General features: G+C 37.3%; 2 protein-coding genes across 7 annotated transcripts; one reads left to right on the top strand and one right to left on the bottom strand.

Moving 5' to 3' along the window:
• On the top strand, positions 1–2177 carry LOC145034225 (uncharacterized). Of its 3 annotated transcripts, XM_078982600.1 has the most exons (11): positions 1–106; positions 208–300; positions 630–689; positions 759–798; positions 874–1052; positions 1140–1178; positions 1250–1336; positions 1405–1465; positions 1549–1673; positions 1768–1865; positions 1974–2177. In XM_078982600.1, exons 2-11 carry the CDS (start codon positions 253–255, stop codon positions 2092–2094), a joined length of 858 nt encoding a protein of 285 aa, XP_078838726.1. In that variant the 5' UTR covers positions 1–106; positions 208–252; the 3' UTR covers positions 2095–2177. The 3 variants fall into 3 exon arrangements, with proteins under 3 accessions (XP_078838726.1, XP_078838724.1, XP_078838727.1); XM_078982598.1 differs by lacking the exon at positions 1–106 and having other exon boundaries at positions 122–300; XM_078982601.1 differs by lacking the exon at positions 1–106 and having other exon boundaries at positions 122–300; positions 1768–1828.
• A 188-nt stretch (positions 2178–2365) lies between these two features.
• Positions 2366–12666, bottom strand: MSH4 (MUTS-like protein 4). Of its 4 annotated transcripts, XM_078982594.1 has the most exons (30): positions 12198–12666; positions 11245–11304; positions 11070–11144; positions 10471–10502; positions 10329–10370; positions 10154–10207; positions 7657–7909; positions 6691–6894; positions 6581–6616; positions 6399–6511; positions 6189–6234; positions 5987–6033; positions 5789–5896; positions 5646–5721; positions 5471–5543; positions 5257–5405; positions 5100–5185; positions 4890–5029; positions 4668–4813; positions 4556–4606; positions 4387–4450; positions 4169–4312; positions 4032–4099; positions 3883–3941; positions 3631–3787; positions 3425–3477; positions 3246–3344; positions 3036–3150; positions 2824–2946; positions 2366–2646 (listed from the first exon to the last, which is right to left on the bottom strand). In XM_078982594.1, exons 7-30 carry the CDS (start codon positions 7720–7722, stop codon positions 2482–2484), a joined length of 2388 nt encoding a protein of 795 aa, XP_078838720.1. In that variant the 5' UTR covers positions 7723–7909; positions 10154–10207; positions 10329–10370; positions 10471–10502; positions 11070–11144; positions 11245–11304; positions 12198–12666; the 3' UTR covers positions 2366–2481. The 4 variants fall into 4 exon arrangements, with proteins under 4 accessions (XP_078838720.1, XP_078838722.1, XP_078838723.1 ...); XM_078982596.1 differs by lacking the exon at positions 10471–10502; XM_078982597.1 differs by adding an exon at positions 7365–7431 and having other exon boundaries at positions 10329–11144.
• Positions 12667–26120: the final 13454 nt, after the last annotated feature.

The raw sequence follows: 26120 nt of genomic DNA on the forward strand, positions 1-26120 counted from the left end.
AAATCTGACATGTCATCATAATCATAATCATACCGCGTCACCCAGCTGCTGACATGTCACCATCCACGTCAACAACATAATGCCTAAATCACCCTTCTAGACCCAGGTAATTTGAAGTGAAAGGACTCGTGATTTAGGAATTTAAACCTGAACTCAATCGTTCGACTGGATCTTTTATGTTTATTATTATTATTATTATTATTTCAGCGCTTATTGTTTGATCCGTGTTTGAATTTTGGTGCCTGACTGTTCATGGCGGCTCCGTTCTTTTCAACGCCTTTCCAACCCTTCGTTTATCAGGTGTGGAAATCAGAATTTCAGTAGGTTTTTGTGGGTTTTTATGTTTGAAAGTTTTGGTATGGATTGATGATTAGATAAACGGTGTATGATGTGGTAGTTAAGGTGAGTGTTAGGTTAATCAAGGTGAAATGTTGTGTAGAGTATAACATTGAGCATTTTATAACATAAACGTAAGATTTGTAGTTAAAGCAAAAGTAGAGAAACTGTTGTAATTAGCTTATGATACTTAAATCCATGATTCTATATATGTTAATCAGTTTAGGAGTATTTAACGTTTTGTTTGTGATATTTTGTTACTCATTGGATTTGGGGTTAATGTACAATAATAGAGTCCAGACGATGCTGTTACGCCTTTTCAGATTTTGGGTGGGGAAGCTCAGATAGTTCAGGTATGTGTAGCAGTAGCATCATTGTCTTCCTTCCATGTTCATCATCCTGATCCTGATTTCTCTTGCCAGATTATGTTGAAGCCAGAAGACAAGGTCAGTGCAAAACCAGGTATTTGCTTGCTTGCTGTGCTGAAATAGGCTTATTAGATTTATTTATTGATGGTAAGTGAGTTATTTACAACAGGCTGCATGTGCTATATGTCTGGCTCCATTCAAATGGAAAATGTTTATGCCCCAGAGAATGAAGCAGGAATGTGGCAATGGGTTTTTGGAAAGAATGCAACTAAAACAATCTTTGTAAACAGTGGGTCAACCGATGGATTTGTTGCCATGGCTGCACCTTATTTAGGAAGAATCCTCCCGGTTTGTCAATCTGCCAATATTTGTTAGTTAGTTACTACATTTGATGCTTGATTCTGATGTATTGTATATTTTCTTTTAACTCTGTAGATTGACCTGGCAAGATTCGGTGGTGAGATATTATGCCAGGTATGATATTAAATATTAATTCATTCATCATCATTGTCTCAGTTTCTGTTATTTTCTGAATCTGTCTGTAGCCAGATGCATTTCTTTGCTCCATTGGTGATGTAAAAGTCAGTAGCAACACATTTGATCAGAGGGGACCTAATCGTAATGCTGTTGAGGTGACATTTTCTTTTTCCAGGTTTTGTCCCATAATATATAATATAATTTAAAATTTGTTACTTTACAGAGATTGTTGAGACAAAAAGTATCTGGGCAAGGCCTGGCATTCATGGTTGGGGGTGGTTCTGGTAATTATGATTTTAATTCATGTTGCCTTACATTCTGCTTGATATGGCCTGTGAATGTGTTTATGTTTCTTGTGGTTTTGTAGTTGTGCAGAAAAATCTTGAGGTTGGTGAGATACTTTCAGTGGACATTTGTAGCATTATTGCCCTGTCAACAACAGTGGATGTACAAATCAAATATAATGGTCCAATGAGAAGGGTGGTGTTTGGGGTAATATATATTTTTCTTTAAAAAAAAAAAAAAAAAAAATAGAGTAACAGTTTGTTAGTTTCTAAAAAGTAAAATGGTTGGGCATGCATGCCAGGGGGAGAATCAGAATATGGTGACAGCAATGATGAGAGGACCAGGAATTGTGTTTATCCAGAGTATGCCCTTCCCTCGCCTTTCTCAAAGCATTGCTAGGTTAACAACCCACCCACTCAAGAGTCAAGTCATCACCTTTAAGCTTTTACATATCTTCTTCTATTATTTACAGAATTGTTTGTGTTTGTGTTTATGGAATGGATGCAGGGGGGTTACATCTCCAAATATGAGGTTGAGGGACAATCCAAAGTTGTTGATGCAGATACTCGTCTTTTCCTTTCTTGCTTATCTTGTGCTCGGTTCATTTTTGCTATATACAGACTTCTGAATTCTGATATATGCAACAAAACAAATACACAGTGTGAGGGAGTTGAAATGTTAATGATAGTGGAAAAGAGAATTGAAGTTAAATTTGGTTTCTTGCTGATCTGAAAGATGTTATTATAGCCATAAATAATACATGCTTTGATGTTGATTCCATAAATTAGAATATCACTTGATGCTAGAAAAGATTTTACATTGATTGGATGAAGGAGAAAGAAAGTGAATGGGCATCATGATTATGAGCTTTTACAGATGAAAAGTACATATACATGCATGGTACTGTATTTGTAAGATTCTTTATGTTATGTAATATGTATAACAAATCAAAGGGGTAGAGATGGTCTTGAATTTGATACATATATCCAAATTAAACCAACAAGATAATAGAGATCTATCTAAAATTCTGTAAATTGGTGGTTTTAAGATGTTCAAGTGCTTGTCGGATGGAATCCTCATCTTGGGTGGAATATTTCAAGCATATCAGACGCTGAGCCACTGTATATGCCATCTGAATACCTTCATATGCCTCATAGTTCAACTCCTTTCTCTTCCCTTCCTAACCAACCAAAAGTTAGCAAAATTACACATCTCATCATAACCATTTCTAATAAAAATGCTTCCATTTTTTTATTTTTATTTTAATCCTAACCCTCTAAAACTAACCCTAATTATAATCCTCCTCTTTCATTTGTTGAAAACCACAAGACAAGAAACCAAGGAAGAGTTTGATTACCTTTTCTGTAATCCTTGAAGTGATATTTTTGGCAGTCTCGATAACTGAAGTTGGTAGCCCTGCCACTCCTGCTAATAGAAGTCCATAATGTGGTACGTGGCGCCACCCATCTTTCAGCTCAAACTGTAGTGGAATTCATATCATATCATTATCAACAACATATTAATCTGCTGCTGCTGTTGGTAATACATACATACATACATGAAGTTTACCTTGAAATCCAAGCGATTGTTTTTTACTTCAACATTGAAGTGAAGAATCTTGACATTCGGATATATGCTGGCTACTTCTGCTAGCTTTTCCATGTGTGTGGCAAATATTGTGTAACTGAAACCCCATCCCCCAATTAACAAATAAGTGATGAAGATTCTACTATGGAAAACCATATAATGATAGCATATGGGATATAAAAATAAAATTACGGTTTGAGTGATAAGAGTTGTTCACAGCAGCTCCATGCAATTGCAAAACCATCAGAGGAAGATGTAGCCCTCCCAAGCTCATCCATCACAACAAGACTCCTGTCGAATATATATGTATGTATATGTATCTGTTGAGTATATTAAGCAGCCCTGATTGTAAATTGTGTACTATATGTTACCTTTCAGAGATATTCTGCAAGATAAAAGCTGTCTCTTTCATCTCTGTCATGAACTGCAAAATCACAACTTGTTCAATCATCTACACAACTCAGCTTCTAAAGATATTTAGAAGATGGTAGGATTTGAGAGGTAGGTAGGTTGTTTGATTTGTTAGTTTAGTTGTGTCAAGTGAAGTGATGAGTAGGAAAAGAAAAGAAAGGCATACCGTACTGGAATTTGATTCAAGATTATGGAGTGTGCCCATCCTTGTAAAAACACGATCCACCACTCTTAGGGTTGCAAACCGGGCAGGAATGTAACAACCAATTTGAGCAAGGATCACAATCAGACATATTTGCTGAAGGTATGTACTTTTTCCACTCCTGAAATAAAAACAACAAACAACAAACAACAAACATCTACTATTAATATTATTATGAGTTATGACAGTTGTAGTTGAGGACAAATAAATCATTACATGTTGGGCCCCATGACAATCACCATGTTTGAAGCCTCTGAAAGAAAGATGTTGTTGGGCTGCAACGCAAATTGCAAATTGCAAATGGAAGAGAGAAAGAGAGAGTGAGAGTCAGAAATAAAGCAGAGCAATTAATATGAGGAACGTACAACAAAATCAGTGTGCACGCTTTCTAGTATAGGGTGCCTTCCAGCATCAATTGCCAGCGGTCCGTTTTCTATCAGTAAAAAAACAGTCATTCTTCCATTTCCATTCCAATAACAAAAAAATATACACAAATAATTACCAGTGAAATGAGGCCTGGTGTATCGATCTACAGGCTTGGTTGAAATCATGTGAGCAAATGAATTAACAATCATATCCAATAGGCATAGGATCTCAGCAAGCAAGGTCAGCACCGACACATCCTCCCGAATTGCATCCATTAGTGCTGTTAAGGCTTATGCTAATCAAGTATTATTCCACATCAAACCAAAAATCTCAATCTATACACAATACACTCACCTTCCAAGCAAACTTCTGTACGCAGATAACAGTCTTTTGCTGCAGACTTGTTTCTTGCATTTAACTTAACCATCCAACCAACCCATTTCATTATTGACAAATTAGCAGCAAACCAAATAAATAAAAGACTCTTTGTTGACCAAATAACTAACCACAAAAATATACTCACAGAAGCAAGATCCAGAGTTGAGCAATGTATACTGTTCCCATGCTTGGCAACCTAAAAAATTGTTTCAAAATCAGATCGAGGAGAAGAAATGGTTAATAATGGTATTTGGTACCTGAATGAACTTGTTGGGAAGCTTTCCCTGTGTCTGTATGTCCTTGAGAGGAATATTGAAGTAAAAGCCATGCCTATTGTTGAATGGGATTTTCAAATTTGGAAGCTTATAATCTTCACGATACTTATTTGCAAGGTTGTGTATAGCTGTAAATATTATGATTATTACACATGAATGAATGAATGAATTAGTGATTAGAGATGAGTATAAACTGGTACCTACCTTGGCTGGTGTCACAGAAGGATCTTCGTGCAAGATCAAGAAATCCATCGATCCCGGCCTTCACAGCAAAACACTGCTGTGTCCGCGCAACAAAAGGAACTCTTGCATCAACTACATCCTCATCGATCACCTCCCCGATCCTGACATATTTTACTACTACTTACCAATTTATGATTTATGTAAAAAAAAAAAAACAAAGCATGATGTTACCTTTTCCTCATACAAGCATATTTCTCGTTTGCGCAAACAGATCTGTATATATTTGCAAGAAGATAGCTGTTTGCATCTTTCAGTACCTAACACCAGTTACAACTTTAAACTCCTCAAATGTTTTTTTGGAGTTTGAGCATACAAGTTATATATGTACCTTGGAGAGAAATGGCAAGGCATCCAGAGCCGTTTTCAGAATAATAATGTTTCCTATTACAACCTGGCTCTTTCTAGCATTGTCAATCCCCCCCAAGACCGCATTAGTGACTTTCTTCCTCTTGAAGCAGAAGTTACAGAGGACCCTGTCTGAATCAAAACATGAGTACATACATCATGTCATGGTAACTAATAATCAATCACCACAGACTAACCAGTTTCTTTTGGAAACTTTTGAAGAGCCTGTGACAGCCCAAAAAACAGCTGTTCATTGGTCATTAATTCATCCTGCATCATTTATTTAGTTAATAAATCATCTTCTGAAACCTAACTGCCAGATATTGCATACATTTATTGTTAAAAAAAAAAAAAAAAGAATCACTGACTGACCAGGCAATCAAGTCGAGCTTTGATGGTTTCTATATCTTTCAAAGGTTGCAACAGATTGGCACGAAGAAGTCTAGTCCTGCAACAACAAAATAAACACCCAATTATCTTCCAGTAATATGCCAATGGCAATGGCAATGGCATACCCTCCAGCAGTCCTTGTCGACTTGAGAGTCTGGAATAAACTTCTCTTTTTGTTGCTTGTGCCCAGAAGTGTAGAATGCAGTGGCTCTATAATCTCCAGGTTATGTACACTATCAAGCAGATACTTAGTTATAATAAATAATAAGCTGATCCGATCAGGATGATTTACAACATACTGTAAAAGCTTAAAAAAAACCTACCTCGTTGCATCAATATTCATATGGTCAAATGATCCGTTGAAAGTCACCTGAGAGGTGAAAAAAGATGCAAGGAAAGAGGAATCAGTGGAAGATATTTTTGACCCGTAATAAGTCGAGACAAATACTTAGGCAATACTGGAAGGCCTCACAGCAGAACAGCTTCCTCTGTTAAAAGTACATGTGAAAAGAAATAGAGACTTACTAACAATGAATGATTTGTAATGATGATTCCTTTCTCTGCTTCAATCCTGTGTTTGACAAAGCAGTTAACAAATTCTTATTTGGTAGACACTGACAGCCTCATTTAGCATCTCAAATATTTTGGAGGATTAGAATCCCATCTCTTGTCACCAAAAAAGAATGAATCATGTATCAGATAAAATGTAATTAAATTTCAATAAACAAATGGTACCACTTGATAGTTGCTGCAGCAGCAGCCAGGCAGAGATAATATTGCTTGTAATAAGTATCCAGACCAAGTGCAGAAGGTTCTTTAGCAGCTAAACTTTTTACCAGCACAGCTCCCTTCAAAAATACATACCCATTATAGCATATTTCAAACTATTAGTGAATGAGAAACAACTGAAGCCTTACCTTTGTATCATCAAAGCAACCACGAACCATAGTGACCTGCAAATGTTAGCCCATACTTAGAGTTTTAACTATAGATCAGAAACAACATTTTTATATAGAGTAGATACTACCTTTCGAATTGAGGAATAGAATTTATCAACTAATTCTGATACCCCAACCATGCCATCAGGTGCTAGCTTGTTAGGGGGGACAATAATTGCCATTGGATCATAGAAATGCAGCAGTGTCTTCGTGTTTTGATATGAGCTGCTAGTTTCAATGTATTCAGAAAGGTGAAGTGAAGCCGACCTCAAGTCAAAAGCAGCCACTCCAACCTGATGATAAGATGGATATCTCCAGTTAGGATTTGGAATAACAAAAGACAAACAATCATCATCAGATGCCCATTTCAGCTAGCTAAATCCGAATCTTCATAGCAGATCACAGAATTCTGAAAACTATGGTTCCAAGGTGTATTATCAGTAATAAAATACAAGATTTCAAACAGTATATGAGCAAAAACTGCATGGCCACGCAGAAAATATGTGTGTCTTTCACCATGTTTGTAACAGGTTTGTTTATATGAATCAGGTAACGAAAACTATGATCATCAGAGTCCGGAGAGAGATTGGATTTGGAATCTATCCTTCACACATTCTAAAGTCTTTTAAGTAACTTAACTAAGTCGATCATCGTATCTCCTTCCCTCCACCCTTTCAATTCTTAATCCAAAAACCACAATTGCTTCTAAATGAGGCCTACACCAGATGCAAAAGTAAAAGGAAACAAAATCTTCATCTCTTACAATTGAAACAACAATAATCATTTCTTTCAGTTGCATTGTTGATCTAAGAAGCAAGCACGAATTCGTCCTACAATGAAAAAAAAGGAATGAACAAGATAAGAGTAATAATTGCTCGTAACACCCAGCGATATGTTTTAGGAATTGAGTGATGATTAACGAATAACGATAACTTCATCATATACCATGCCCTAATCCCAATGCAGAACCAAGTACGTATACATACAAATATCTATATATACCGATTCACAGACACAAAACACATATATAGGGAATGAGAGCTAAGCAGCGATACCTCCTTAGCTCGATTCTCTATGAGCCCAATCACGAAGCTTGATCGCTCTCCCGTGTCATCTTCCATTTCCACTCAAATGGTCACTTCTCTGAAAGAAAACCCCAACCGTAAAAGTAACTTTGATATTATTTTTGTTTTCTGAATGCGCGCCTATTTTAAGCGTCGGAGGAGGCTGTAATTACTTGTATCTCCATCGAAGGACGATGCATTAATAGCGTGTACCTCGATGGTTGACTTATAGATTCAAAGGTTCCTGCTCAAAAAGAAAAAAAAACAGAAAAAAATACCTTGACCGCATTTCAATGGTAGTTAAAAATTTACCAAATATCAAATAGTGTAAAATATTGTTCGTTACATAATCTCAGTTTTTATTTTTTAATTATATCCATATATAACTTTTTGTAGTTTTTATTTTTAATTTATTTATTTTATATCATTTTTATCTTCTGATTAAGAGAAAAAAAGGCCATAATAACCATTTTTCGAAGTTTTTACAACAAAATTGTCACAAAAATAAAAAATGATCAAATTTAATTTTCATAGACTACCATTTGCAAACATGTAGGCGACATGCAAAAACCATTGTGATTGGGAGAACCCAAATCATATATGATTGTTACGAAGTTTATATGCGAAAACAATGTAATTTTTTTTCATAATTTTCACCGAATAACCTACTTTAAAGTTACGTATGTATTATTCCAAACATCCAAATTATGAGTGTAATATGTCCATGGAAATCTCTTGTTACAAAAAACATAATAAAATACAACTCAAGTGGAGTTCGTATACAAAAGTTATAAATGATGAAATTTGTTTTTTTTTTTTTTCATATTTTTCACGGGTCTGATAGCATAAAACTCGACGAGTTATCAGATAACTCGGCGAGTTGGGTTCACTGGGAGTTGACCTTGATTTTTAACCTTGACCAGAAGTTGATTTTAACCAAGGGTAAAATGGTCATTTTACCCTAAGAAGGGTTATCATATTTTGACTAAGTATTATTGTGATTTTGATAGTCGGGGAGACGTTGGAGCAATTATCAAATATTCCTCGCCGTGAGATTTCACAGACAGCTTTAAGAGGTGAGTTTTCCTCAAGTAGGAACGGGTCGAAGGCACCAATATCGGCCTATTTATGTATTTAGAGTATGTCGGGCTTCAATCCGATGTTGGGATTAGTCTGATGTATATTATATATTTCCGGACTTTGGTCCGATGCCGAGGCGGTCCCAAGAAGGGTATATGTATGCTTGATGTCTTTTGTGATTCATGCATGTTATGTGTTAAGGTATTTCGGGGCAAGCCCGATGTTGGGGTAATCCCGATGAAGAGTTAGCTTATATGTTATGTGTACCAGACTTCGGTCCGATGTCGAGGCAAGCCCGAGGAAGTTTATTATGTTTATATGTTATATGCTTATGTGTTATGTGCTTGTTGTTATGATATGTATTCCGGACTTCGGTCCGATGTCGGGCAGGGCCCAATGCCGGACTTCGGTCCGATGCGGGCGGGGTTCGATGCCAGATTAGTCTGATGTCGGGTGGGGCCCGATGCAGTGGGCAAGGCTCAATATGTGTTATTATGTGTTAATGTATGGTATGTGGTAGTTTGGGGAGCTCACTAAGCTTCGTGCTTACCGTTTTCAGTTTGGTTTCAAGTACTTCAGCTAGCAAAGGGAAGGGCTCGGAATGATCGCATGACACACACCACAATCTTCAGTCTGGGATATTTTAGACTCTGATATTTGATACATGATTTGATACAGTTTTCTGGTTATGATGTTTGAGATACCTGACATGTGATTTTATTATGATGTTTTATGAGTTATGGGTTTTTCTTTAATAATTTAAAAACGAAATTTTTGGATTATATTTTTGGGATGTTTCAGACTAAATATTAGCCCTTTATAATAATGTCATTCAGCCTCCGGTATGTTTCATTCAAATCTTTATTTTATATCATATTAGTTCCTAATACTATCTTTGAAAGACTAAATATTAGTATTTGATATTATCATGTTTAGTCTCCGATATCTTTCCTTTAAAGCCCCACTTAGATCATATTAGTCCTTAATTTAAATGAAATATAAAATAATAAATGGAAAAACACAATACCATTAATCAATTAAAATATAAATATTAAATAACAACAATATTCTTAATATTAAAAATACAAATTTCTTGAAAAACTAACAAGTCTAAATGTTTTGCTAGTAACACTCAAATTATAAAACTATCAAACTAAATACTTGTTGAGGAAGAAAAACGAAACTTAATTGCATATGAACTTTACATTTTTTTTTTCTTGTTTATCCAACTTATGACCAATTGCATTTCATATAACATAATACATCACATTAAAAAAAATATATTAGAGTAGACTTGCAAGCAGCTTAATACATAAAATAATTTTTTATAATAATTTTGTTTTAGAAAGAATAAATACAAAAAATAACTAAACAAAAAAAATTAAAGTAAAAGAGAAATATGGAATACCTTTCTTCAAAACTTTTATATTCAATGGTGGCTTTGTCCATCAATCACTTCTATCTGTTTGATCAAACAAATGATTAGATACACATAATAAACCATGATGACCGATAATAGATCTCTAAATTTATATATATCAACTTAGCATTATTTATGCATATAATTAAATACACGAACCGACCTTATCCTCTTTCTTCCTCTACTTTGCAATGTCACCATGAGTCTATATTGAAGCACAAATCATGTAAAAATTATGAAAAAGGGAAGTAAATCAAACTTTAAAAATAGGAAAAAAATTGAACTAGTTTCTTGTCACGTCTTACCATTGTAGGTGATGAAGTTGGCATTCCAATCACTATATGTACAGAATGTTTTTCATGTACAAAAAAGACCATAAAACTTAGCTACATAATCTTATACTCATAAATTATTAAAGTATTTCAAATAGAAAAGAAAATAAGAAGTGAAAATTGGAATTGTAAAAATTCATGCATGCAATAAGTAACATCTTATACCAGTCAGAAATTGTAAATGAACAACCACTATTAGGGAATGAATATTTGGTCAATCAAAAAACAAGTTTGAATTTTGACTACTAATCTTTAGTGTAGAATGGTAAAGTCAAAGCTATCTCCAACAATTGAACCCTATTTCATTATTATCAGTCATTTGCAGATCTCACAAAAAAAAAAGTGAATTCATCACACTATGTAAGAGATGTAAAATAGAGTCAAATTGTACACTGAATTCGCATTCTTCAAAAGAATCATATGAGGATCTTAACTTAAATAAGTAGTCTCCTTATATCATTGAAGTTTGACTTTAAAGCTCCCATGAAATCACCAGAAAAGAAAATATATATTTACTCATTCATCACTTTTCATTTGAAATGAAATTAAATAAAATGTGCTAAACCAAATACCTGCAATTTCTCCATCAAATACACGGTCAGCTGATAATGTGTTCAGTTTTGTAGCAATCGTCAGTTTTTCGATTCCTGGAATTAATAAATAATACACAAGTTTAATTAATTAGTTATCTAATCACCATACTAATAAAATAATTACTACAGAAAATGACTTGAGAGTTGAGTTTACCATCTTCATCGAATACTGGGCAACCACCTTGTTTCCCCTACCAACTGCAAGAATACCATCCTACACACATACATGAAATAAGTAAATGAATAGAATTGTTATAAAAACCATTGAAACAAAGCTTGAAATTTGAAACAAATATAAAATTTCTGCTACTGTGACATGAAAATGAGGAAAAGAAACATATATCATGTGAAAAATACTAATAATCACATCCATGCTCATATGAGGCTATGATAATTCTAGAATGTTGAAACAAATAGTCAAAATGTATTATACTGAGATGAAATAGAGAGAAGGAAAATCTCTTGATTTTATCACTTCAACTACAATCAAAGAAACGCTAAGAAAGGAATATGGACAGAAGCGGCTTATATAAGGTGCGATCGAGTTAGCATATGAAGCCCGATTCAAATTTGTTAACTGTTTTCCTTCCTAATTTTTTTGTGATTTCCTTACTGATTTCTTGGTGATCTATTGTGGGATAGTATCATTGTTTGAAATTCAAAATCCTGAAATGGAGGAACGTAATTACTAATGGCCAATGGGTATATGATAACTGAAGGGTATTTTGGGAACTTCACATTGAAACATCGAGGGCTTACCCAAGCATCACTCTAGTTTCTAGCACCACAATATAGCGACCCTAAACCATCTATGTCACAAACACACTTGCAGCTGATTATCCCTGTACGAATGTGGTAGGTGATATTAGATGATTCTAGTATATTTCAACCAATCTAAATAAAAAATTTACCAGTTGGTTCATAAGCTAAGTTTTTTACAGTCAAATACTTATGACGTTCAATATTATTCTTCAATGGATACATATTATTTAAAACATATCATATAATAGCAATAATCTTGCTAACAAAATCAAAATATAGAGCAAATGCTAAATGTAAGCCGAAAACGATACCTGATGTTAAAATACATAAAAAATATTATATTACCCTTTCCCTCTTTCGGTTGAAACAAAATACCAAGCAATAGCAAACAACACCCGTCGATTTGAAGCAGAATGATAGTTAATGGAGAGCAGATGGACCGATTAGTGACCATAGCAAAGGGCTATGAACACAGCGGTGAAGGGAATCCATTTGACAAGAATATTGTTGGAGCTTAATGTGTTTCTTTGAAAATAGAGAATTGTAGGGTGAGTTTGAAGAAGAAAGCGACTACTACATATGAGAATGGGTTGTCTAGGGGTTCAATTGGAGTAATATACAGAGATATAGGGTGAGAATTATCAATTGAAGAGAAATGGGTGAGGTAATTGCTGATTTATCGACTGATGTTACAACTGAAGGGAATGAATTAGGGATTTTGGAATCCAAATCACAGCTAATCAAGGACCGAGATTTGAGGATGATTGAAGATTTAGAAGCGATTGAAATATGAAAATTGAAGAGGAACCAGTAAACGAACATATAAGGCCAGAGGATAATTTGGGAAATTCGCTTTGATGAAATGAGCGGGAATATAAGCAAGGAGGGTGCTTGGAGAATGCCACGTGTTATAATAGTACTTATTTATTAGAATAGGATAAGAGATAAATATGTAGAGAGAGAAAAATAATGCGATGTATAGCGTTTATAAAACAGTATATAGTCTAGATTTTTCTCAATTGTTCTCAAATTTAAAATTGTTCTCATTTGAACATAACTCTATATATATATATATATATATATATATATATATATATATATATATATATATTATTCCACTAATAACTATGAAAATTAGTGGCGTAAAAAGTTTAATTTTTATGATATTTTTAAGGCAAATACAAAAATAATTCCAAGTTTTATGCGTATTGTTGGCAAAAACCTTTTGTAATGTTTGTAAAAATCATAAGTTTTCAGATGACTTTTTATTTTTTATTTACTATGTGACATCCCCAATTTCACGACCAAAAAAGACCAATTTGTTTATGCTTTGTTTTTAAAATCAGAGTAATCGTTTAAAGAAAATTGTTGCGGAATTTGTCCCCAAAACAAAATATGATAAGAATTTATCAAAACATTTCTTAAAGAAAAGTATTTTTATTATATAACAAAATCTAGGGATATCATGTTCCGATACAGACACATAAGCATAAACAAAACTTACATTTATTTACACTAATGATTTACATCTCTTTTAATCTCTCAGTGAAATATGTCTTCGTATTGATACCTGTGATACAAAGAAAACTGAGTGGGTCAGTCTTGGGAGCCTGGTGAGCATATAGGGTTTTCGACCCACAATAATATAATTATTATATTCAACCATCAAACAATCAACCCAATTACCCACCCCCATTATCTTCTTTATTTCTCAAGGTTTTACCCTAAGAATTCAACTATCATTCATTCATTCCTAAGGATTGACCTAAGGAATTGACACAAAATCTATTGCTACATAAGGCGCATCTACCAACATCATCCTTTAAGCGCCTCTGCCATGATTACGTCATACACTATGAGGTGCGGCTGCCAGGTTAATGACATCCTCTTTTAGGCACATCTGCCGAAATTATCCTATAAGCGCATCTACTAGTATTATGACATTTTCTATTTGGTGTATCTACCAATATTATTCTTAAGCGCATCTGCTAGTATTACGACATTCTCTAATTGGTGCATCTGCCAATATCATTCTTAATCATCTTACATACCTCATCATTTACCTCATCATTTTATCACATACCAACTATCTCATTTACCCATGTTCTACCCAACATATTAGTAGATATAAAATACATATATAGTTTAACTTATTTAAAAACCATATAAAACATCTATTCCACACTTATCTCAACTAAAACAACAATATATAAACACATAGCATGTATTTCATAGCAAATACTTCATATTTATGTATTAGAATAAAGTAACCACACACTCACACATATAAACAACAATATATATACACATAGCACGTATTTTATAAAATACTTCATATCTATGTGTAAGACGAAAGTGACTATACACTCACTTGATCAGAAGATGATCGGACAACACTACGACTTGTAGAAGTAGTATTCTTGGGTAGATTAGGAAGATCTTCACAAAAACCGGGCTCCTCGCGGGCAGGGCTTCGGCTCGGGAATATCACGTCTCGGGATATTCGAGACTTCGGAACTTGCTTCGGGGCTCGGGAATGATACCGGGGCTTCGGGATATAATTGGCACGTAAATCGAAGCAAAAACTATAGAGAAGAAAGAAAATGAGCAAAAAAAATGGCTGATCTCGGTTTCTATTTATAGGCTGATGGGTCTGGGATTACGTTGGGCATAATTTCCAAGTACGTTGGGCGTACGCTTCGGATAAGCTTTAGTATGCGTGCCACGATCTTCAAAAACTCATAAATTTCGCATACGAGCTTCGTTTTCGACGTTCTTTATATCCACGTGTAGGTGAGATTATGCTCTACAACTTTCATTTAGCCTCCGTTGGCTAATTTTGACTTTATTCTTATTATATTATTTTTAGTAGGCCGGGATAGGAAAACTCCGTTATAAATTCACAACTTCTTCATCCGACGTCCGTTTTTGTCTGTCTTGTTACCGTTGGAATACTATCAACAAGATCTTCGACTCACGTTTAGATTGTTTTGGATAAAAACCGCTCGATCTCAAATCGAGTATTCGGGCTGCATACCGCTAAGTCGAAACTTAGAAAAATCATAACTTCCTCATACGAAGTCAGATTCGGACGTTATTTTTATGTACCCTCATGGTTTAACGAACTCTACGACTTTTGTTTAGATTGCTAAGGCTAAATATCAATCTAACATAAATTCACTTTTTACGTCATCCAGCGTCGCGCCAGTTCTGTTACGAAACTTCGACGAGTCATAACTTCTTCGTTATAACTTGGATTCCGGCGTTCTTTATATGCACAAAAACCTTGTGACATATAATATAACTTAGTTAAGATTATTCATTCTAAATAATCTTCTATCAAAAAGTCATTTTTGACGCTTATCGTCTCTAAATTGACTAGCTCGAATCTACGGGCGTTACAATTATCTCCCCTTAGGATGATTACGTCCCGAAATCATCAACGAAACAGGGCTTGAATAATGATTCCATACGTTAACTTTCCATCCTAATTAATAATTGTGATGTTCAATCTTACATCTACTCTTCATACTATGTTGGACTTTCAATCGTAACCTTCAATTTATAAAATAAATCCTTATTGTGGATTCCTTCTTCTTCTTAAGATAAATACATTCATTTGTCTATTGTAACAGACTTGTGGGTCGTGTCCTGATGACCTCTCATCGTATGATGCAACGCTTAGATTTAAGTCTCATAGACTCAAATTCCGGAATGGAATATACCTTCCTTCATATTCTAATGTGATATAATCACATTTTTACATGTAGTGTTTCTAGCTACAAGCTTCCTTAACAACGAGCACGATGCTATCGATCGCATTGATTTCAATCTTCTGACTTGATTCATATGCTACCTCGAAATTGGTTCTATGAACCACGTAACAAACTCTTTGTATTCGGACTTAATTTGATATGACCGCTATGGTCAGAATATCAATCATCTTCTTAGTCACTACCGAAGCAATGGTAACGACATACTTGAATGAAACAAGATTAACCACTAGCTTCTTGGTAACCTTGTGACTTTCCCTGATCCAAGTGTGAGTCCTGTGCTTCCGGTAGTATATGCATCTACTACCTTTCACACCTACTATGACTAGGACCAACCGTATCTTTCATTAGTATTATGTCTATGTGATCTATGATATGTACAATCGACTCTATGTTTAAGTGACTACACTACTCATAGGGTCGTCATGCTGCCGGATTTTATATTTCCTATGTATTGTATGCCTTCTGGAAAAATTTCATGTATCAAAACAATTAGTATTAATGAAAATGCTTTATGTTTTATCATGACATTGTTATCTGATGTGACATCCCCATTTTCACGTATAGAAAAAATCGATTTTTGTTTATGCTTGTTTGAAAATCAGAATAACATTTTAAGTAAAAGTGTTGCAGAATTTGTTCACAGTAAAATATGATAAATACGTTATCAAAGCATTTCCAAAGAAAAGTATTTTTATTCATTTTAAAACATCTAGGATGTCATCGTCAATACAGAAACATAAGCATAAACAGAACTTACATTCATTATCACTAGTGATTTATATCTCCTTAATCTCTCAGTGTAATGTGACTTCATATCAACACTTGTGATATAAATAACTGAGTGGGTCAGGTTGGGAAACCTGGTGAGTACATAGGGTTTTCAACCCACAATAAATAAGTTTATTAACCTTTTCAAACCAAACAAACCCGATTACCCGTTCCCGTTATCCTCACTTTACATCCCTAAAACATCTAACACAAGGGACCTAGTCTAAGGACTTTCATCAGGGTGATGACACATGGTTCGGGGGTTCCTCAGTAATTCATGTCAAATAAGGCAACCATTTGGGGGATGGAGTACTGCTGGTGAGCACACAGTTCAAATAAACACCTACAGGTTGCGAGCTTGCTAGCGTTCTACTAGACTGTCTAGAATAGTCTGTGGTTGTCATCTATACTCCGCTAGATGACTGGATCATCAATATTATCTATATCGAGGTCTCTCATTATTTTATTTGGTCACACATCAACTATTACATCCACCCATGTTTTACCCATCACATTTTGTAGATATAAAATACTTATGCACTTTAAATCATTTAAAACGTGTATAAAAATATTTCACCCAGCATAGACAACAAATATTCATACAATATGCACACATAGCACGTGATTTATATTAGATACTTCATATCTATGTGTAAGATGAAAGGGACCATGCACTCACCTGAGAAGGTGGTAACTCGGCATTCGGACAATACTTCATTATTTCAAAACAATTTCCATCGAACAAAACCTAGTATCATTACCACTAGAGTTTAGTCTAATATTCACCGAGACTAATTAATAGTCTAGTTATTATTACTATTATATAACCGTTAAACAACACTCTTATATAACTCATAATAATAGCCCAAGTACTTATTATAAGTTTCTAATAACATTACTATATTAAAACATAAGCTATACTAAAGATAGGTTAGGCGTAGTTCACTTACAACGGGTTCTCTCGAAAACCGGGCTTCACTGGAGCAACGTTCCCGAGCTGAAAGGCTCTTCTTCTTGGGGACGTCGGGCACTCCGGGGCTTCCTCCTCGTTCTAGGGGGTTCCCTTAGGTTTTTCGGGGGGTTTTAGGGCTTAGAGAGAGAGAGAGTATAGAGAAAGAGAGGAATGAAGGGTTAAGGTGTGAAGAATGAAGAAGAGGGGCGTCTCTATTTATCGGAGGCTGAAGAGGCTCCCACGTTGTGGCCATTTGATGCCCACGTTGTGGCCAACTGGGTACAGCCAGGCATAGCCTGGTGCTGACACGTGCCATCGCACATAGGGTGGAAATCAGCTGGTTTACAAAAATTCATAACTTTTGCATATGAGCTCCATTTCTGACGTTCTTTATATCCATGCATAGGTAAAAATAAGATCTACATTTTTCATTTTGAATCCGTCGGCTAATTCTCAACCGATCTTAAATTTAATAGTAGAAGGAGATTAGACTGTTAAATGACCGTGGAAATTTTGTAACTCCTTCATACGGACTCTGTTTTCGTCTGTCTTTTTACTGTTGAGTTCCTATTAATGAGATCTTCAACTCTCATTTAGGTCACATAAGCCAAAAAATCACTTGAACTAAAATTTGAGTTTCGGGTCGTGCACTGCTAAGCCAAATCTTAGAAAAATCACAACTTCCTCATATGAAGTCAGATTTGGGTGTTCTTTTTATGGACGCTCTCAGGTTAACATATTCTACGACTTTCATTTAGATCACAAAAGGCTAAAAGTCACTCTATCATAAATTCACTATTTACGTCTTCTCGGTGCCGTGCCGGTTTCGTCGCGAAACTTCGACGGTTCATAACTTTTTCGTTATAACTCGGATTTTGGTGCCCTTTATATGTATAGAACCCTTGAGAAATATTATACAACTTGGTTAAGATTATTTATTCTAAATAATCTTTTGTCGAAAAGTCGTTTTTGACCCCTATTATCTCAAAATTGACTAGCCCGGATGTACGGGCGTTACATCTGTCATGTGTTTTACTTCCTTGTTTTATGATAATGCGTGAAATTACTTAAATACACACTATACGCCTAGTCTATGGAAATTCCAAACTCGCAAAACAATAGGCACTCAACATCTTCCCGTTCCATGACCAAAAGATGCCTCAAAGGCCCAACCGTGGGAACAACGCAACACCAACCCCACCGGAAATAAACTTGGTTGCATTCTAGGCAGCAGTGTCCATTACGGTCACTGCAGCGCTTGCACAGATTCGCAGTAGAAACAACGAAGAAGGCAACAGATAGGGAACTAGAAGCACAAATCAAGGAACAAACCACGGAGATACACGACCATGCACCTACAATGACTTCACCAATGCCAAACCTCGAACCTTGAATGGGTTAGGAGGCGTAATAGCCTTGAAGCGATGGCTCGAGAAAGTAGAATCCATTTTTGAAATCTGTGGGTATTCGGATGAGTGTAAGGTCAAGTTCTCATCCTGCACATTTATTGATCAAGCCCTCTCCTGGTGGAATGTCCAAATAGAGGCCATGACACTCCCGATGGCGAAATTGATGCCCTGGGAAGAGCTAAAGGAGATGATGTTGGCAGAATATTGTCCTAGAGGTGAGATTCAAAAAATGGAACAAGAGTCGTGGAACCTCATGGTTCAAAATCCAATATCGACGCATACGTATCCAGGTTTAATGAGCTATCTCTTCTGTGTCTCGGAATGATCACCTTAGAAGGGAAAAAGATTGGGAGGTTTATCTGGGGATTGACTGCACCTATCCAAGGGAATGTCATTGCGGAAAATCCTTAGACATTTGATAGCGCCAGAGACTGGCCAAGAAACTATATGATCATGGCAATAAGAAGGGTGCCAAAATAGTGGAAACGGAGGGTAAGAAGTAAGAAAGGGAGAAATAATAAGAGAAAGGGAAAACATAACTAGGAATCATCTAAGAAGAAACAAATTGTGACTATCCATGCTGCAACTCAAGCTACCACTACACCACATGCTCTAGCCTCATCCACGCCAAATGCTCCGAAGCAGTACTCAGGAAATCTCCCAAAGTGTAACAAATGCAACTTCCACCATCATGGGGAATGCAGAGAGATGATTTGCACAAGGTGCAACTGGAAGGGCCATACAGCAAAGTATTGTAGGGCTCAACTTCAACAAAACCAGATGCCAAACAACAACAATAACAACTATAACAACAACACCAATGTTGGGGCCAGTTATACCTGTTACGGATGTTGGAAACCGGGCATTTCAAGCGAAATTGCCCCAACACAAACAATCGAGGGATATGAGCACCAGGGAGAGTGCTGGCAATGGGTCAGGGTGAAGCAGTGCAGGACCCAACCATTGTCACCGGTACGTTCCTACTTAACAACTCGTATGCATGCATCTTATTTGATAGCGGAGCAGAGCGAAGATTTATGAGTAATAAGTTTAAATATTTACTAAAACGACAACCTCAAAAGCTTAATGAAGCCTTCACGGTGGAAATGGCTAAAGGGAAGACTGAATCAGCTAGGGATATCTATGTAGGGTGTACACTAACTCTAAACAATCACACCTTCCAAATAAACTTGATGCCTATAAATATTAGAAGTTTTGATACGATTATCGGCATGGATTGGTTGAGCCCCCATGATGCCAATATCATGTGTCACGAGAAGGTCGTTCGCCTTCATCTTCCTAATCATGAAACCCTAATAATCTACGGAGATAAACCCGACGCAAACCTTCGCTTTATCTCTGACATTATTATTATTATTCCACGACATGTTTTATGATATTTGACTTATAGGATTATGATTGATATGATATTGATGATGTTTTTTAGTAAACTGTTTTACAAGCAACATAATTAAAATAAAATTTTTGGCCATGAAAATTGGGATGTTAAAGTCATGCTCAGAAAATAATTCTGGATACTGCTCTCGCATCTCAAACTCCAGGTCCCAAGTCAACTCGGACCCCTTCCGATGTTGCCACTAGACCTGAACAAGGGGAACCTCTTTGTTCCTTAGAACCTTCGCCTTCCGATCCAAGATCGCAATCGGCTTCTCAATATAATTCAGGCTCATATCCTCCTGAATGTCCTCTAAGGGCACCATCGCCGTCTCATCAGCTACACACTTTCTCACTTGAGATACGTGGAAAGTGTTATGGATCTGACTCAACTCTGCAGGTAACTCCAACCGGTAAGCTACCCTACCCACTCTAGGGGTAACTCTGAAATGACCGATGTATCTGGGCCCCAGCTTGCCCCGTTTCCCAAATCGGATCCCCCCTTTCCATGGGGATACCTTCATGAGGACAAAATCTTCAACCTGGAACTCTAGCTCGAATCGTCGCATGTCTGCATAACTCTTCTGGTGACTCTGGGCTATCAACAACCTCTGTCTAACCTGCTGAATTTGCTCAGTCGTCTTCAGCACTATCTCAGTGTCACCCATCACTCTCTTCGCTACTTCTCCCCAACGAATGGGAGTCCGACACCTCCTCTCGTATAGAAGCTCAAAGGGAGGCATACCAATACTCAAATGATGGTTGTTGTAGTAAGAAAACTCATCCAAGGGAAAATATGTGTCCCAACTTCCTCTGAAGTCCATAACACATGCACGCAACATGTCCTCAAACATTTGAATCGTCCGCTCACTCTGCCCGTCCGTCTGCGGTACTAAAATGCAGACGTGTGCCCAACTCCACAATAAATTTCTTCCAGAACTGGAAGTAAAATGTACGTATTGATCTGACACTATCGAGGTCGGCACTTCATGCCGTGCTACCACCTTTCTCACATAAATCTCGGTCAATCTCTCTTCAGAAGAGCTCTCACTAATATCAAGGAAGTGTGCACTCTTCATCAGTCGGTCCACAATCACCCATATCACATCAACCCCACGCGTAATCCTCAGTAACTTGGTGATAAAGTCCACAGAAATATGTTCCCACTTCCATTGGGGAATCTCTAAAGGCTGTAATGGACCATGTGGAAGATGGTGCTCTGCCTTAACCTGGCGGTAGGTCAAGCACCTCTCAACTACCCATGTCATATCCCTCTACATACCGGGCCACCAATAATCTCTCTTCAGGTCCAAATATATCTTAGTGGCCCCTGGATGGATCGAGAATCTCTATTTATGCACCTCCTCCATCAGTATACGCCGAGCTCCACCCGTGTAGGGCACCCAAATTTGCCCTCGGAAAGTCATAAGCCCACGACTCTCCGTAAAAAACTCAGACACCTACCCAATCACCCGCTCCCTCTTGCAGTTCTTCGGTCTCACAGCCTCCACCTGGGCCTCTCTAATAGTATCTAAGACTAGATTCATCACTGTCATCCTCATACACACATCTCGGATCGGAGCACTCACTACTCTACGACTTAGGGCGTCAGCTACCATGTTAGCCTTGCCCGAATGATACAGGATCTCACAATCATAGTCTTTCACCACATCAAACCACCTCCTTTGTCTCATATTTAGGTTGGGTCGATCCATGAGATACTTCAGGCTCTTGTGGTCTGTGTATATGGTACACCGAACCCCGTACAAATAGTGGCGCCAAATCTTGACGGCGAACACCACCGCCGCCAGCTCTAAATCGTGGGTGGGATATCTCGTCTCATGAGGCTTCAACTGCCTCAATGCACATGCTATCACGTGCCCCCTCTACATAATCACCGCAACCATCCCTGAAATGGACGTATCATAGTAAATTACAAAGTCCTCCACCCCTCGGGAAGGGCTAACACTGGGGCTTCACACAATCTCTAGCAAAGAGACTCAAATGAGGCATGCTGCTTGGGACACCAAATGAAAGTAACACCCTTCCGGGTCAACCTGGTGAGAGGGACGACAATCTTGGAGAAATCTTTGATAAATCTCTGATAGTAGCCGGCCAAACCCAGAAAACTCTTGATCTCGGTAGGTAATCTCGGTACCTTCCATCTCATCACTTCCTCGATCTTGTTTGGGTCGACCGATATCCCATTCTGGTTAACGAGGTGTCTTAAGAACTGGACCTTTCATAACCAGAAATCACACTTGGAGAATTTGACATAAATCCTCTCCGTCCTCAATACCCTAAGAATCTCTCTAAGATGCTCATTGTGCTACTCTCTGTATCGCGAATACACCAAGATACAGTCAATGAAAACGATCACCGATTTAGAAGATCCTTCAAACTTTCTCTTCTATCCTACCTTCGCTCTCTCTAGACCATTTTCCCTTAATGGGGTCTTAACATTATTGGTTGCCTAGATGGTTGCCTTCAAGGTGGTTGCTTGTTTGACCGTTAGACCAAAATCCACTGGTAATTGTTTAGCAAACTTGTTGACTTTGGGGAGTTTAGTAAGGTACCAACTTCATCTTCTCAGTGAACGTTGCAGCATACTCGCTAACACTCACTTTTTCCTTCTTCAGATTCTGGAACTCGTTGTTGATTTCTAGAAGGTCTTGCTCAGAGTAGTACTCTTTTTTCAATTGAACCAAAAAGTCTTCTGAATACATCTTACTGGCTTCTCCCTTGGGCATTATATCATCTAATAGCTTCCACCAGTTTAAGATGTGTCACACCCCCGAACCAGATATAAAAAAGGACGTTGTAACTTTTTGATTCATTATCCATCATGATGACTCCCGAACACATGTTGGTCGTATTTTGAATGGATGTAGCTGATCAGGCTACAACCCATTTGATGTTTACATAATATAGAGTAAAGCCTAGCAAACACAAAAAAGAACGTTGTGGCCCACTAATCATGTGTGTCATTTGTAGGTTGTCGAGTATGCTTATAGACACGTTAGCCCATCAAGCATATGTTTGATTTGGACCATACTAGTAATGCAAATGGGTCACTAAGGCCCAATAGCATGTAAAAGCCATAGAGGGTCCCGTAGGCATGTAATTGGGTCACCGGAAGCCCAATAAACATGTTTTGATTATATTGGGCCTAATAATTGTGAAATTGGACCAAGAAGGCCCAATGGACACAATGAGTAACATTAGGCCCAATTATTGTATCATTTCTCCATAGCAGGTGTGATTGGTCATAGCATTGGTGTTGTTGTTAAGGATGTTGCGATTGTTGTCGCTTTTGTTACGTTGTTGATTCTGTCGTGGATAAGTTCTACAATATTTGGTGGTGTGACTCTTTTGGTTGCATCTCTTACAATGCGGCTCCCGGTAGGCTCCCTTATGATGGAAATTGCACTGGTTGCATTTTGGAAAGCTTCCAGCATATGATTTCGCTAGTGTCGATGTAGTAGGGGTCATGGTTGCATGGACAACAACCATACGTTGCTTCTTCGAGAACCCTTGAGTGGGTTGTCCCTTTTTCTTACTTCCATTCTTCTGCATCCTGCTCTTAAGCTTGGGGTTTGGAGTGCCTTTATAAGCCGTCACTCGTTGGTTTCCATGCTCATTCCTTCGGATGGAGTTGTCGATGTTATTTCCACCTCCATTGGTGTTGTTTGCGTTGATTTGTGTCATAGCAGCGGTTACTGCTGATGTTACAACAGCTTGGAATGTAGCAGAGTCCATCTGCAGGAGCGGTGTCTCGTGGGTGCGCTTGTTATTTCTGCGGGGTGCCATTTTTTGTTGCATGATGATGAGCAATATCGTCAGGAGCGATGGTTATTTCTAGTTATACTCTATAAATTTCACGTTTTGTTGTATGATTCTAAATGTTTTAACCTACATCCCCATGATGTATATATGTTGGTGAGTAATAGTAGCTCCTGCACGAATATTAAGTCTATCCCTAGAGTACATGGATTATTTTGGTTCCAAGATCCTGGAGTATCTAGCGGTTTCAGGGGTTCGATTGTGCATATGTGTGAATTTGTGCAATAACATGAAACAAGGAAAACACATAATTGCTTCATTAGTACATACCATCTTAGCATGTAAAAGAGAATCATAACAATAGTAATTGGGGGGGGGGGGGGAGTTGATCCTAATCATGACGGAAAGTGCCTGGTGGTGGTGTTGATGAAGTGGATGCACCCTGGAGATAAGCTACTTGTCGCTCAGTGTCTCGTAGCCGTGCCTCCCAAACTGACTATCTTGCTTGGAGGTCTCCGATTGCTTCCTGTGTTTGTCTCTCATCTCCCTTAACAATAGTTTGCATTTGGTTCGTTTGTTATGAGGTGTCCTAAGATTGGTTATAAATATCTCGGGTGTGCCGGACCATGTCTAGGAGGCCCAGTCAGTTGGTCCTCCACGATTAAGATTGAAAAGATCTTGGGTCATGTTGTAGGGCAGTCGTATCCCCTGCTGGCAAATCTATCTCCAATATCGTGTTCCCTTTGGGGCATGGGGCCATCGGGGCCCTTACGGTAATCTGGTACTCTGGCCAGGTATGGAAGATTGATGACCTTGGACCCTGCATCCGAGTCATCATCGTCATTGCCTTTGACCTCTTTTTCTTCGAGGTTCAGTACTGGCTCGACGAGTTCATCTGCAAGTTCTACTTCATGTTCCTCCTTTAGTTCTTTCTCCGAGTCTTCTTCTGGGTCTTCCTCTGGATCAAGCCACCCTGCATTCCCCTAATTAGGGAGATAGGGTTCTCCTGGCTAATGATACCCGACCATAGCGTCTACACGAAGTAGTATAAACACTAGAAACAAATGGCACTCCAAATACTCCTATAGTATTTTAATTTTGTTTAGGTTTGGTTCTATAAGCTCTTTGGATAATTAGATGGTAAGTTTTTGATTCATTGTCCATCACGATTACTCCCGAACACATGTTGGTCGTATTTTGAATGGATGTAGTATATCAGGCTATATTCACCCCACTACGACTACATAACTGCCCGGGTTTAATAGTGATGTTCAAATCCTCCAAATACTTTTAGTGTTTTTGTTGTGTTATTACTCTATAAACAATGCTCTGATACCAATTTGTCACCCCCTCCTCCGAACCAAACGGCGGAAACGTCTGGAGGCTCGTGTGACTAATAATTAAATAATCATCACAATGAATATAAATGAAACATAACATCATCATCATCACACATGTAATATAACAACATTCATAGTTTGCATTGAGTATTGTAATTGAATGTTACATGCCAAATAGTTAAAGTATGATGAAACAAAATAATACTAAACATCTAATAGTTTGTTCAGCTCAACCTGCTTCAACGGTTTCCTGAGAATACAAGTTAATTTAAAAAGGTCAACATATAAATGTTGGTGAGTTCATAAGCATGTTTGTGATAATGATTTGTATAACTTTGAAAACCACCAGAAAATCCTATATTTTCTGAAAACAATTTAGTATGCTTGTGTCAGATCTTGTATTAATGCCTATGTGGTATGGTTTATTAGAATGTATCAAGATATTACTGAAATTATAAGGAGAATGTAAGGAGAATGCCTCCAAACAACCCGATGTTGTCCGTAAACAATAATGATGCCGTACCAACCCTCGGGATTTAGTACCAGTATGTGTATGTTTCTGAGTAATCCACGAGAAAAGAGAATGTCCCCAAACAACCTACTGTTATCTGTAATAGAGAATGTTGTTATACCAGCCCTCGAGGTTGAGTACCAGTACATGTATGAAGTTGATTTCCCATAATTGATAAAATGGAATGGATCTCTATGTGAGTCGTTATAACTATGACTATTCGTAAAGTCTTTATAGGTGTACTCCTAGGATTGCCCATGACTATCGCCATGGTTGGAAGGATGTATGCCAACTCCTGAACCAGTAGTAACATGGGTATTGATCTGTGACATGG

This window comes from Lactuca saligna, chromosome 3, assembly GCF_052625555.1.
Source record: "Lactuca saligna cultivar CGN05327 chromosome 3, ASM5262555v1, whole genome shotgun sequence".
Classification (NCBI taxonomy): Eukaryota; Viridiplantae; Streptophyta; class Magnoliopsida; order Asterales; family Asteraceae; genus Lactuca; species Lactuca saligna.